General features: G+C 37.8%; 1 protein-coding gene and 1 long non-coding RNA gene across 2 annotated transcripts in view; one reads left to right on the forward strand and one right to left on the reverse strand.

The window, feature by feature from the left end:
- Positions 1 to 230: 230 nt before the first annotated feature.
- On the reverse strand, positions 231 to 1,225 carry LOC129659503 (uncharacterized). Its single transcript, XR_008718094.1, has 2 exons — positions 861 to 1,225; positions 231 to 329 (listed from the first exon to the last, which is right to left on the reverse strand). It is a non-coding gene; the product is annotated as an uncharacterized LOC129659503 (long non-coding RNA).
- A 142-nt stretch (positions 1,226 to 1,367) lies between these two features.
- The window catches only part of MEST (mesoderm specific transcript), a 48,627-nt gene continuing 34,686 nt past the window's right edge, over positions 1,368 to 15,308 (forward strand). Inside the window, exon 1 of the mRNA XM_055590931.1 lies at positions 1,368 to 1,579. Coding sequence (XP_055446906.1) covers positions 1,422 to 1,579 — 158 coding nt within the window. The 5' untranslated portion in view covers positions 1,368 to 1,421. The remainder of the gene's footprint in view (positions 1,580 to 15,308) is intronic.

A 15,308-nucleotide genomic window follows, 5' to 3' on the forward strand; every position in this document is an offset into this window, starting at 1 on the left:
TTTCCTGTTAAGTGTTTTGGTTAGTCTGTTATTTGCCCCATCCATTATCCAATGAATGAGGCAGTTGTAAAGTTTAACAAGTACCTCTAATTGTTTTTGATAATTGTCTTGGGGAAAAGGTTTTTGGCATTAGATGAACCCTGAGTCAATCAAATAAAACCAACCTCGCAAGTGAGATCTCCCAGGATCCACCAGGTAGATCAGATTATGACAATTCTTTATGAGTGAGCTTTGAAGGAGCTCCAGCTCCATTCTGCCCCTCTAGTAGCTGCCAGGCGGTGGGTTTTCACTGTAATTGTGAACTGTTGGTTTCCAAGACAACCGTGGAGCTGGAAAGACATGCATTGGAATAGGGCAAATTAAATTATTATACAAACCTCAGTTCTTACTGAGATTTAGCTTTTTTAAAAATAAATACTTTTTGGATTACTGTAACTCTTTAATTTCCAGAGTTCTGAAAAAAATTGATTCTGATTATTTTTGCTAATTTTCCATTGTTTTTGCAGAAGAGAGAATTTTGAGGTTCTTAGCCCACTGTTTTTGCTGACATCACTCAGTAGCAGTAATTTCTAGGTAAATGTGTTTTCTTTTGTAGTTTTGGTTTGTCAACATTTTCTTATTTTTCACAATACACATGTGATGTGTCTGCAAGAATAAGTTGTCATTTACATAAAGAAAAAGAAATAAAATCTAGAACTAAAGTCTATGAAATTTTAGTTGCCATCTCAGGGTATTTGGCTATTCATGGACCATAAATTAGAAAATTAATATTCTTTTAATTTTCTCTGATTTTTTTTAACTTATCATTGTCATTTTACTTCTAATGATTAGAAATGAAGCCCTTAAAATGAAAAGCCTACCTGCATTTTTGTGGGGGCAGCAAAAAAAATGGTGTGATGACCATGATTCTTCAGTTAGTTTTAAGAAAGAGAACTCCTTGGCCAGAGAAGTCGTCATTAGAGTGACCATATGTCCTGGTTTTCCTGGGGTAGTCCCAGCTTATACCTGGTGTCATACTGTAATACTTCATAGCACCCACTTTACATTCACAAGTGTCCCAGTTTGGATGATAAATTTTATGGCCACTCTAGTTATTGACAGCAGCAGGCGGTGAGGAAGCCAGGAGATTACTCAGGGACTGCTGCAAGAACACACAGGAAGCCAGTCTAGTACAAAGACTGGCCCTGGGGATGAACAATTCAAAGTCCTGAGTTCTGACTCTCCAACAAATGCACAGAGGTTTCTCAAGCATCTCTTGGTTCGCCATCTTGGATGAGTTCTTGATGAAGGTTGATTCCTTCTGAGTTGCTACAAGGCAGTCACTAGATGCTTCTCCCACCTGCCTTGGCTAGCCAGGTAGTTTAGACCCATCTCCAGGCTCTTGCAGGCATTTCCCATTTATCACTGGTGAGAGAAGCCGCATGGTAGGCCCTCTCTGGGCTCCTCAAGTTGGAATTTGTGGTACTGAGTTATCTGGTGAAAGAAATTCTGCTATAATGGTCGTCTTGGTGTCAGGAGCTTTGCTGAAGCTTCTTCAAAAGTGCAGAGAGAGAGACTCACATTGGCTTCAGGAACTTAGGTAAGTAATCAGGTTTGGAAGAACAGAAGCTGAGTTGTGTTGCCTGGAGTTTACTGAGAACAGGTTCCTGATTTCAGGGTGGCTGTTAAATGCAAAGTCTGGCTTTGGTGATTTTTGGATGCCTCTGGTGTGCTTCATGTTTCATTAGCATCTAAGATTTTGGGAGGAGAGGAGTATCAGACAGAAATTCTCCTTGTCTGGGGCAAGTATCTGGATGTTTCTCATCAAAAAAATAAAATGCAACAAATTCCAGAATCCAGTGTGATTGCCACAGCAATGCAAACCCTTTCTACACACGAAATCTTCTAACAAAGTAGTCAGAAAGCAAAGGTGATTTCTGACTTCATCTTCTGAAGACCTTCATCAAAGGTCTTCATCTGAAAACCTGTTCTGACCCTCACGTGCAGTGCAGGCATGGGCCTGGGGTACTGATAATGCAAAGTTCTTTTAAAAAACAGCTGGTGATTAGGTGTGGGGTAAATTGGCAGGTGGGGTTGAGTCAATATTAACTCATATTAGACAAGATTCAGCTGGAGAGAGAATCTTTTAAAAGGTATTCTTGAGTGCCTACAAAATTGTCTGCCACATTTTTTTTTCCTCTTTTCTTTAGTTAACAAACTGGACTCTATCCACTGATTTTCAAATATTAAGCCTATCTTCTGTTTGGGGGATAAACTCCCCTGTTGGTCATGATGAATTATCATTTTTACATATTGCATCCAGTTTATTAATATTTTATCTCTTCATGGAGAATATTGACCTGGAGGGTTTTTTTGTAATGGGTTTGGTTTCAGTATCATGGTACTGTTGGTCCCATAAAATGGCTGAGAAGTGTTGCCTCCCCTATTTCCTGAAAGCACTTGTGTAAGATTGGTATGATTTCTTCCTAAATATTTAATAAAAACCAGTGAAACTATCTAGGCTTGGGGTTTTCCTTGTGGAAGGATTTTTTATACTCAACTCTGAGTTACAATTTACATGCACTAATTTTAGGCTCAATCCAGTGAATTTTAACAAGTGTATCGATTCAGATAACTACATCTGCAAGTAATTCCTTATCTCTCTAAAAGTTCCACGATGCCCTGTGTAGACAGTATACTTTCCCTTTATCCTAGGCTACCACTGAGCTACTTTCTATCCCTATAGGTTGCTGTTCAGTTGTGTCTGACTCTTTGCAACCCCATGAACTGCAGCACACCAGGCTTCCCTGTCCTTCACTATCTCCTTAATTTTGTTCAAACTCTTGTCCATAGAGTCAGTGATGCCATCCAACCATCTCATCCTCTGTCGCCCCCTTCTCCTCTTGCCCTGTCTTTCCCAGCATCAGGGTCTTTTCCAGTGAGCCAGTTCTTTGCCACAGGTGGCCAAAGTATTGGAGCTTCAGCCTCAGCACCAGCCCTTCCAATGAATATTCAGGGTTGATTTCCTTTAGGATTGAGTGGTTGGATCACCTTGCTGTCCATGAGAAGACTCTCAAGAGTGTTCTCCAGCACAGTTCAAAAGCAACATTTCTTTGGTGCTCAGCTGTCTTTACGGTCCAACTCTTGCATCTGGAGATGTGACTACTGGAAAAATCATAGCTTTGACTATACGGACCTTTGTTGGCAAAGTGATGTCTCTGCTTTTTAATACAGTATTTAGGTTTGTCATAGCTGTTCTTCCAAGGAGCAAGCGTCTTTTAATTTCGTGGCTCCAGTCACCATCCACATTGATTTTGGAGCCGAAGAAAATGAAATCTGACACTCTCTTTCCACATTTTCCCCATCTACTTGCCATGAAGTGATGTGACCAGATGCCATGATCTTCGTTTTTTGAATGTTGAGTTTTAAGCCAGCTTTTTCACTATCCTCTTTCACCTTCATCAAGAGGCTCTTTAGTTCTTCTTCACTTTCTGCCATTAAAGTGGTATCATCAGCATATCTGAGGTTGTTGATATTTCTCCTGGCAATCTTGATTCCAGCTTCTGATTCATCTAGCCTCACATTTCACATGATGTACTCTGCATATAAGTTAAATAAGCAGGGTGACAAAATACAGCCTTGATGTACTCCTTTCCCAGTTTTGAACCAGTCTGTTGTTCCATGTCCAGGTCTAACTGTTGCTTCTTGTCCTGCATACAGGTTTCTCAGGAGACAGGTAATGTGGTCTGGTATTCCCATCTCATTAAGAATATTCCAGTTTGTTGTGATCCACACAGTCAAAGGCTTTAGCATAGTCAGTGAAGCAGATTTTTTTTTTCGGCATTCCCTTAGTTTTTCTATGATCCAGTGTATGTTGGCAATTTCTTCTGCTTTCTCTAAATCTAGCTTGTTCTGGGTTCATGTACTGCTGAAGCCTAGCTGAAAATTTTGAGCATAACTTGCTGGCATGTGAAATGAGTACAATTGTATGGTAATTTGAGCATTCTTCTGCATTACTTTTCTTTGGGATTGGAATGAAAATTGACCTTTTCCAGCCCTGTGGTCATTGCTGAGTTTTCCAAATTTGCTGGCATATTGAGTGCAGCACTTTCACAGCATCATCTTTTAGGATTTGGAATAACTAAGCTGGAATTCCATCACCTCCACTAGCTTTGTTCATAATAATGCTTCCTAAGGCTCGCTTGACTTCACACTCCAGGATGTCTGGCTCTAGGTGAGTGACCACACCATCATTGTTATCCGGATCATTAAGAGCTGTTTTGTACAGTTCTGTGTATACATGCCACCTTTTCTTAATCTTTTCTGCTTAGGTTAGGTCCTTGCCATTTTTGTCCTTTATTATGCCTATCTTTTCATGAAATGTTCCCTTGTTATATCCAATTTTCTTAAAGAGATCTCAAGTCTTTCCCATTCTATGTTTTCCTCTATTTCTTTGCATTGTTCACTTAAGAGGGCTTATCTCTCCTTGTTATTGTCTGAAACTCTGCGTTCAGTTGGATATGTCTTTCTCTTTCTCCTTTGCCTTTCCCTTCTCTTCTTTTCTCAGCTATTTGTAAGGCCTCCTCAGACAACCATTATAGGTTAGATTTGCATTTTCTAGAATTTCATTTAAATGGAACCATGTAGCATGGTTCTTGTTGTTCATTATCACGTATTTTTGAGATTTATCCATGTTGCTATATGTATTAACACTTGGTTTCTTCTTTTTTGCTGAGTGGATATACTAAAATTTGTGTATCCATTCACCTGTTAATTGACATTTGAGTTGTAAGACTTTAGAGTTGTAGACTTTATTATGAATGAAACTGCTATCAATATTCATGTACAGGTCTTCTCTTCAGTAAACAGGAATGGAATTGCTGGTTTATATGGTAAGTGTATGTTTAATTTTATAAGGAATTGCCAAACTGTTTTCCAAAATGGTTATACCATTCTACCTTCTCACAATATGAGTTCCAATTTCTCCACAATTTCTCCAACACTTAGAAAGGTAGCTTTTAAAAACTGTGATCATTCTGGTGAGTGTGTAGTTGTAAATTATTATACTTTTAGTTTTCATTTCCCTGATGACTGATATAAATTTATCTTTTCATGTACTTATTGCCTATGTGTCTTATTTTGTAAAGATCTCTTCAAATCTTGTCTCATTTTAAAATTGGTAGTTTGTCTTCTTGTTAATAAGCTGTGGTGGATCTATAGATATATTCTGGATACAAACCCTTTGTCTGATATATGTGTTGTGGATACTTGCCTTTTGGGGCATCAGTTAATACTACAAATTGTATTTTTTGAGAACTTTCCTCATTTCATCTTGGTGGTCAGAATTATTTAAAATGTTATTTTATTACCCTTTTAATGTCTTTAGGGTCGGTGGTGTTAGCATCTTTTCATTCCTGATATTGGTGACTTGTGTTCTTTGTTCCTGGATCAGTCTAGCTAAGGTTTCTCAGTTTTGTTGGTCCTTTCCAAGAAGCACTTTTTCACTTTGATAATTTTTCCATTATCTATCTCTTTTCTCACTTGTTAATTTCTGCTTTTATCTTTATTATTTCTTTGCTTTTATGGTCATGGGCTTGCTTTGCTCTTCTCATTCAGTTCTTAAAGGAAGCTTAGGTCATTGATTTCAGATCTTCCTTTTTTTAATAAGATAAACACTCTCTGACATACATCACAGCAGGATCCTCTATGACCCACCTCCCAGAATATTGGAAATAAAAGCAAAAATAAACAAATGGGACCTAATTAACCTTAAAAGCTTCTGCACATCAAAGGAAACTATTAGCAAGGTGAAAAGACAGCCTTCAGAATGGGAGAAGATAATAGCAAATGAAGCAACTGACAAACAACTAATCTCGAGAATATACAAGCAACTCCTACAGCTCAACTCCAGAAAAATAAATGACCCAATCAAAAAATGGGCCAAAGAACTACATAGACATTTCTCCAAAGAAGACATACAGATGGCTAACAAACACATGAAAAGATGCTCAACATCACTCATTATCAGAGAAATGCAAATCAAAACCACTATGAGGTACCATTTCACACCAGTCAGAATGGCTGTGATCCAAAAGTCTACAAGCAATAAATGCTGGAGAGGGTATGGAGAAAAGGGAACCCTCTTACACTGTTGGTGGGAATGCAAACTAGTACAGCCACTATGGAGAACAGTGTGGAGATTCCTTAAAAAACTGGAAATAGACCTGCCTTATGATCCAGCAATCCCGCTGCTGGGCATACACACTGAGGAAACCAGAAGGGAAAGAGACACGAGTACCCCAATGTTCATCGCAGCACTGTTTATAATAGCCAGGACATGGAAGCAACCTAGATGTCCATCAGCAGATGAATGGATAAGAAAGCTGTGGTACATATACACAATGGAGTATTATTCAGCCATTAAAAAGAATACATTTGAATCAGTTCTAATGAGGTGGATGAAACTGGAGCCTATTATACAGAGTGAAGTAAGCCAGAAAGAAAAACACCAATACAGTATACTAACGCATATATATGGAATTTAGAAAGGTGGTAACAATAACCCTGTGTACGAGACAGCAAAAGAGACACTGATGTATAGAACAGTCTTATGGACTCTGTGGGAGAGGGAGAGGGTGGGAAGATTTGGGAGAATGGCATTGAAACATGTAAAATATCATGTATGAAATGAGTTGCCAGTCCAGGTTCGATGCACGATACTGGATGCTTGGGGCTGGTGCACTGGGACGACCCAGAGGGATGGAATGGGGAGGGAGAAGGGAGGAGGGTTCAGGATGGGGAACACATGTATACCTGTGGCGGATTCATTTTGATATTTGGCAAAACTAATACAGTTATGTAAAGTTAAAAAAAAAAAGTTTTCCTATAAGCACTGCCTTAGCTGCATCCTAGAAATTTTAATGTGTTGTATTTTCATTGTCATTCAGTTAAAAATATTTCCTCATTTTCCTTGTGATTGCATCTTTAACCCATGAATCATTTGTGTTTGTTTATTTTCCTTCTATTGGGCGTTATGAGGAACATATGAAAGAAACTTAAACTCCCATTGACATTTGATTTATTGTTAGACATCTTTAAGCCTTATTGCATGCCTGTGTTTGTTGCCTCCTGTAGCATCCTAATCTCACCTGCATCCAAGCCCCACAAGTACACGTGACTTCTTGCTGCTTCTTTCCCTCTCTTCATGCTGGGTGGAACCTCTTTCAAATTTTACTCTGTCAGGTATTTCTCTTTATAAAATGTTGCATGTTCACTATCCACTCTCTTTCTGTGTTCTGGACTTCTCTGAGAAATTGCTCTCTCCTCACTCACTTTGAAACTTCCACACTGTGTGAGCAATTAATATTTCTTTGATCATCCCAAAGGATCACTGTCATATTGACATCCAAACATAAAGTTGGAGCATCTCCATGTTATGGTGGAGTTGCTGTAATAGGATTGTTTTTTTTTTTGCATTCTAACTTAATGCCTTTGCAGTCAGAGAATACACTCTGTATAATTTCCATCCTTTTACATTTGATGAAATTTATTTTATGGCCCAACATATAGTTTCTCGTGCTGACTGTATCATATGAACTTGAAAAGAATAGCCTTTCTTAAATCATTAGAAGTAGTGCTCTACAAACGTCAATTAGGTCAACTTGATTAATAGGGTTGTTCAAGTCTTCTATATATTAACTAATTTTCTGTCCTTTTGTTCTATTAATCACTGAGAAAGGAAAGCTGAAATCCACAACCACAACTGTGAATTTGTATAATATTTTTAGTTACACTAATTTTTCTCTCATGTATCTTAAAGCTCTGTTATTAGATGCAAATGTATTTAGTCTTACTATGTCTAAATGACTTGATTATTTTACTTATTTTTTTTCTTGTAGGTAAGTTTTTATTCATCTATTGGGAAATCTTTTCATGCTTTTCTATATATACTCTGTTGATATTTAGCAAAATATAAAGCAAGAGAGGACATAATGTCATATACAGCATTATCCTTAATACTATAAAAATCAAACAAAGAAATAAAGCAAAGCAAATAAATTCTGTACTACCTGGTCAGATTAACTCGGGAAATAGCAACCTCACCAAAGTCCATGGGCTATATAGGCTTATGATTATTCCATTATATTTTAGGTTTTTAAAATTGTCTTGTAAATCCATAAGATACAATACTTAGATGATTTGATTATTTTATCATTATTGAAATGTTCTAAGACAGGAAGAAGTTTAAAATGACTCACAAAATTTCATTCTCTCTCTGGTATATGTAACTTGACTAAGCTCCACATTTTACTACCTGGATTAGGTTCTATTGTATTGGCCCTATTGACCTGAGACTGGGGAGATTATCTGGGTAGGCCTGACCTAATCACATGAAAGCAGAAAGATTTCTCCAGCTGGTCACAAAAGAGGCGTCAGGAATTTGCAGCTTGAGAAGGATTCAGTGCTCTTTGCTGGCTTGAAGATGGAGGGAACCACACGACAAGGAATGAGGGTAACCCCTAGGAGCTGAGTGAGATCCCTAGCTGACAACAAAGAAATGGGGAACTCAGTTATACAACCACAAGGAATTGAATCCTTCCTACTACAGTAGCGAACTTGAAAACAGCTTTTTACCCCCAGAGTTTCCAGATGAAAACTCAACCTGACTAATTTGAGCCTTGGCACGTCTTAACTAGAGAAACCTGTCAGGCTATGCCAGTCTTCTAATGCACAGAATGTGAACGAATACATGGGTATTGTTTTAGGCTACCAGGCTTGTGGTAACTTATTATGCAGCAACAGGAAACCAGTGTGGTTCTTCCTTAACTCTTAGCAACATTCTAAGTCTAAGAAAGTAGACTTTATTCTAATGTCTACTTTCTCTGATATTTCTATAGATGATCCAGATTTCTTATAACTAGTGTTTGCATGTTATATCTCTCCATCTTTTTATTTTAGTCTATTTCTTTGTATATCAAGTCTGATTCTTATAGTCATCATATAGTTGGGCCTTGCTTCGTTATTTACTCAGACAAGCTCTGCCTTATAATTATTTTCTTTTAATTACATATGGATGTGAGAGTTGGACTGTGAAGAAAGCTGAGTGCCAAAGAATTGATGCTTTTGAAATGTGGTGTTGGGGAAGACTCTTGAGGGTCCCATGGACTGCAAGGAGATCCAACCAGCCCATCCTAAAGGAGATCAGTCCTGGGTGTTCTTTGGAAGGAATGATGCTAAAGCTGAAACTCCAGTACTTTGGCCACCTCATGCGAAGAGTTGACTCATTGGAAAAGGCTCTGATGCTGGGAGGGATTGGGGGCAGGAGGAAGAGGGTTCGAGAAAGGATGAGATGGCTGGATGGCATCACCGACTTGATGGATGTGAGTTTGAGTGAACTCCGGGAATTGGTGATGGACAGGGAGGCCTGGCGTGCTGCAATTCAAGGGGTCGCAAAGAGTTGGACACGACTGAGCGACTGAGCTGAACTGAACTGACATATATTGTCTGGCTTATGTCTACCATCTTGCTACTACTTTTCTATTTATCTCATCTGATTTTTGTTTTCTTTTTCTTTTTTTCTGCCTTCTTTTGCCCTAACTGCATATTTTTTAGTGTTTCATTTTATTTCCTCTAATGCATTAGTGGTTACGACTCTTTGTTTTTTCATTTTTGTGACTGTCCTATGTCTTATAATATTCACCTTTAATGTGTTACTCTGCACATTCATATAGTATCATATTTAATATGAAGCATGCAACTATATACTTCTACATGTGCTCAGCTGCTCAGTCATGTCCAACTCTTTGTGACCCTATGAACTGTAGCCTGCCAGGCTCCTCTACCCATGAGATTTTCCAGGCAAGAATACTAGAGCCAGTTGCCATTTCTTCCTTCAGGGGATCTTCATGACTCAGGGATCGAACTTGTGTCTCTTATGTCTCCTGCATTGGGAGGCAGATTCTTTACCACTGGCACCACCTGGAAAGCCCATATTTCTACATACAGCCCCCATATTTGGTTTTAATTGTCATATTTTACTTCTACATATATAAATCCCACAATACATCAATCGTATTCTAGTTTAAACAGTCAAATATACTTTAAAGAAATTACACAAACAAGAAAATTTATTTATTTTAACCCACATACTTGCCACTTATGATGCCTCTGTGTGTGTGTGTGTGTGTAGATCTGAGGTTTCTTCCTTCAAGAAGTAATCATTTTCCTTCAGATTGAAAAACTTCATTAACATTTCTTGTAGTATGTAGTACTGAAGACACATTATTTCAGCTTTGTGTTTGTCTGAGAATGGCTCTATGTCACCTTCATTAAAAATAATCTTTATATTTTGGAATAAATTTAGATTTATAGAATAGTTGCAAAGATAACAGAGAATTCTCATAAGTCCCTCCTGATTTCTTCTATTTTTAATATTATACATTTGTCAAAGCTAAGAAACCAACATGGTATGTCTTTATTAATTAAATTCTAGAACTTTTCCCAGGAATATCCTCTTTCCATTCCAACATCTTATCTAGGGAGCGATGTCACACTTAGTACTCACGTATCCTTAGGTTCTTTGGGTCTGTGATAGTTTCTCAGTCTTTCCTTGTGTTTTATGACCTTGAGAGGTTTGAAGAGTACTACTCAGGTCTTTTTTTTAATGTTCTATGATTTGGAGATTTTTTTTCCTCTCTGACAGTTATGGGTTGTGGGTTTTGGAAGGAAGATCACAGAGGTGAAGTGCTTTCTTCATCACATCTCATCAGGAGGTACACAATGCCCACATGATATGGTCATATTATTTTATCATTTAGTCTGTTAATGTGAATTGTATTAATTTATTTTCTTCTCAGCTTTATTGTGATGTTATTTACAAATAACATTTGTAAATTTAAGATGTACACTGATGATTAGCTACATATTACAAAATTAATACCACAATAAGGTTGGTTAATATCTCTATCCAGTCACATAATTATAATTGTGTATGTGGTGATAACATTTAAGACCAAATTTAAGTATATAATGCAGTATTAATAATTATAGATACTTTTATATTGATAATTTCTAAGTGTTGATTCAGTCTTGCATTCCTAATATGAACTTCACTTAGTAATATGTATTTTCCTTCTTATACATTGGTGGGTTCAATTTACTAGCATTTTGTGTCTAATTCATGAGAAATATTAGTCTATAGTTTTCTTGAAATCAGTCTTTATTTGATTTTTGTATTTAGGATAATTCTAGTCTCATAAAATAAGTTGGGAAGTGTTTCTTTCTTTTGTATTTTCTGTAAGAGAGTATGCCTAGTCAGTGTTATTTCTCCCTTAAATATTTAATAGAATTCACATTGAAACTGTCTTTTATAGGGTTTATTTGTGGGGGGTGTTTAAACTACAAATTTATTTTTTTCTCTAATAGATAAGAGGGTTATCAGAACTATCCTTGTCTATTTCTTCTGTGGCAAGTTTTGGCAATGTGTGTCTTTCAAGGAATTGGTTCATTTTATCAAAGATTTTGAATTTTGAGACATAGAGTTGTTTTTATTTATTTATTTATTTAATTTATTTTAATTGGCATCTAATTACTTTACAATATTGTAGTGGTTTTTGCCATACATCGACATGAATCAGCCACAGACACACATGTGTTCCCCATCCAGGACCCCCCTCCCACCTCCCTCCCCGTTCCATCCCCCAGGGTCATCCCAGTGCACCATCCCTGAGCACCCTGTCTCATGCGTCGAACCTGGACTGGCGATTCACTTCACATGTGATAATACACACGTTTCAACACTACGCGCTCAAATCATCCCATCCTCGCCTTCTCCCACAGAGTCCAAAAGACTGCTCTTTACATCTGTGTCTCTTTTGCTGTCTCGCGTTTAGGGTCATCGTTACCATCTTTCTAAATTCTGTATATATGCATTACTGTACTGTATTGGTGTTTTTCTTTCTGTCTTACTTCACTCTGTATAATAGGCTCCAGTTTCATCCACCTCATTAGAACTGATTCAAATGCATTCTTTTTAATGGCTGAGTAATATTCCATTGTGTATATGTACCACAGCTTTCTTATCCATTTGTTTGCCGACGGGCATCTAGGTTGCTTCCATGTCCTGGCTATTGTAGACAGTGCTGTGATGAACATTGGGATACACATGTCTCTTACAATTCTGGTTTCCTTGGTGTGTATGCCCTAGAGTTGTTTTTAACATTGCCTTATCTTTTGAATATTGGTGGGGTTTCTCTTCTTTTATTCCTAATATTGGTAATTTTAATCTTCTCTCTCTCTTTTTCTTTTGGTTATTTGTGCTAATATTTGATTCTTACTGGGAAGTAGGGGACATTCAGGGAGCAACAACATGCCTAGAAAATCAGTATGCAGTGAAAATCACTGGTCTAAGAACACCTGTAGATTTTTCATTCTCAGTGAAAAATGTGATTTCTTGGTATTAGGAAGGCTGGTGCTATTGATCATGCTGGGGATCTCTGTATTGGGATGAATGGTGAATTTATGTTCTAGCATAATTCCTTGACAATCTGAGTTAAATGGGTGCCTTTAGACATCGGTCTAGAATGCTCTTCTGATAAGGGATAAGTTAATGGTTCAAGGTTCTAGAAACCTGCTTTAAAGCTCATTCTTTGAGATTGTTAAAAGCTGGTTCTTTGGGAGCATGTTTACAGTAAGTAAATATTTAGGCATACCGATCAGAAAGAAAAGAACAAAATTACCACTATCAGGAATAAAGGAAGGGATATCACTACAACTCCAACAGACATTAGATAAGAACAGGGGCTTCCCTGGTGATCCAGTGGTAAGAATCTGCTCCCAATGCAGGGATTTGATCTGTGGTCAGGGAATTAAGATTGCACATACCTGGGGCAACTAAGCCCACACACCACAACTAGCAAGCCCGTGCACCACCAATGAAGAGCCTGTGCCCTGCAACAGAGGCCCAGAGCAATCAAAATATCAATCAATCAACATAAGAAAAAAGAAATGCCAATAAATATATGAAAAAAAATGTATGCCAATAAATCTGACAATGATTCAAACTACCAAAGCTTTCTCAAGGAGAAATTGGTAACCTGAATAGTCTCATATCTATTAAAGAAATAGAATTTGTAGATTTAAAAATCTCCCTTCCCCAAAAAACAAACTGAGCAACAAAAATCCGTCTAGGTCTAGATAGCTTCCCTGATGAATTCTACCAATAATTAAGGGAGAAAAATACCAATTCTATACAAAATTTATCAGAAAAGAGAAGAAGAAACATTTTCCAATTTGTCTTATTCAGTCAGAGTTACCTTGATAACAGAGTTGGCGAAGAGATTATAAGAAAACTGTATATCACTATCTTTCACGAGTGTTAATCACACAGTCGTGTCTGACTCTTTTGCAACCCCATGGACCGAAACCTGCCAGGCTCCTCTGTCCATGAAATTCTCCAGGCAAGAATACTGGAGTGGATTGTCATTTCCTTCTCCAGGGATCTTTCATGAACCTAGTCAAAATTTTTCATAAATGTTTAGGAAATCAAATCCAAATCAAATAATACATCATTCACATTTACTTAAGAGGAATATGTCCACACAAAACTTTGTATATGAATGTTCATAGCAGCTAAACTTGTAATATCTCAAAACAGAAACAACCAAAATATTCATCTACAGATGACTAGATAAATGGATAGTTGATTCCAGGTAGCTGTGGAATACTATTTAACAATGAGAAGGAACAAAGTTATGATATGCACAACAACATGGATAGATCTCAAAATCATTATGTTGAGGGAAAGAAGTCATCCAAAAAGGAGAACATACAAAGAATTTTATTTATGTAAAATTCTAGAGAAGCCTAACTAACCCATTGTGACAGATACTGAATCACTGATTGCCTGGGGATGGGGTTGGTGGATAGGAATTGAGGAGAAGAAAATAAGTGCACCACACGGAGCAGGAGGAAATTTTGGGGGTGACAGATATATTCATAATCACTAACTGGATTATGGTGATGACTTTGGGGATATAAAGATGTATCAAAATTCGTGAATTTTGTTTTAAATATATGTGATTTGTTGTACATCAGTTATATCTCAATAAAACTGTTAAAAACTCCCTAAAAAAAGAGAGAGGGCTGAGGAAACCTTTTAAGTGGATCTGGTCTCTGGTGGTTAGCCATCCCTGGCTCTGCCTAGTGCTCAGTCTTGGGTTTCCTAACACCTTGGTTCTCCCTTATTTTGACCCTGTATCTTAGCTTTTATTTCCTTTTGCTGCATCAGAAGTTTATAGGGTTAGAACTCTAAGAGAACTGGTTCTTCTCACTCTTTCTCTTAAGCCCCTCTTATATCCCTACTTTCCTCTCTTGTCATTTTCAAAGCTAAGACCATTTCCAAAGCAACAATTTTTGTTCCCTCTATACATCCTCTGTATGGTCCCTGGCCCTATAGGCTGAGGCCCTTCTGTTGCCTCTCTATAAAACCAAAAGTTTAAATGTGGCAAGTGTTGCCATCTGTTTACTTTCCAGTGCTCTTGAGCGTTTAGCCTTAACCTAATTCCATCCTTTGAATGCAGTAACTGAAGACAGTTTCACCTCTGAAGATGGTCCAGGCCGCTACATCCAGGGCTTTGGGCCCTATCTCTTTTGAGAGGGTGGCAGAAGACCTCTTTTCCTTCATATTCTATTTTCTTTCTGTTTCCGGGAATCATTTTAACCAATTTCATAGCCTCCAGCTGCTTCATCTTGAGAGCAGAGAGTGCTGCACTAATAGCAGGCAGCTCTCTCGGTGCAATTTATGGCTTCACAGCTCTGAAAATTACAGTCATTTACAGTCTTCTCCATTAGTGCCCTGACCCCATCCAGTTATGTCTGCATGTTTTTGGTTCCTGATGTCTAAAGCTTCTTGTTGCTTTACTACCTGAGCTCCCCAAGCTGAAAATGTACTTTTTCCATTTCCTGTGGGGGCCTTCTAATCTGGCAGTCATGAATATTCAGATCATAGGGTCACCTTTGTTTGTTTGTTTTCTGTTATTGGGTTCACTAATTCTATTACAGGCCTGTAGTTTTCCAGAGCTAGTTCTCTGATAGGAAAAATTATCAGTGAATTCTGATTCTTCCCAAAGTTCTATTACTTAGGTTAGTCCTGTCTACCTCTTTCCTATGAGCCGGCTAGTTTTGCTTTAAACTTCTCCCCAAATCAGTCCTATCCCAGTGTCAAACCCACACCTGGCTTCTTGTGGCTCCCCTCCAGTGAGTCTCATCAGCTACTCATACATTAGGCCAACCCGGAGGTCTAAGTGAGTCCCACTCCCTGTATTCTTCGC

This window comes from Bubalus kerabau, chromosome 8, assembly GCF_029407905.1.
Source record: "Bubalus kerabau isolate K-KA32 ecotype Philippines breed swamp buffalo chromosome 8, PCC_UOA_SB_1v2, whole genome shotgun sequence".
Taxonomy (NCBI): Eukaryota; Metazoa; Chordata; class Mammalia; order Artiodactyla; family Bovidae; genus Bubalus; species Bubalus kerabau.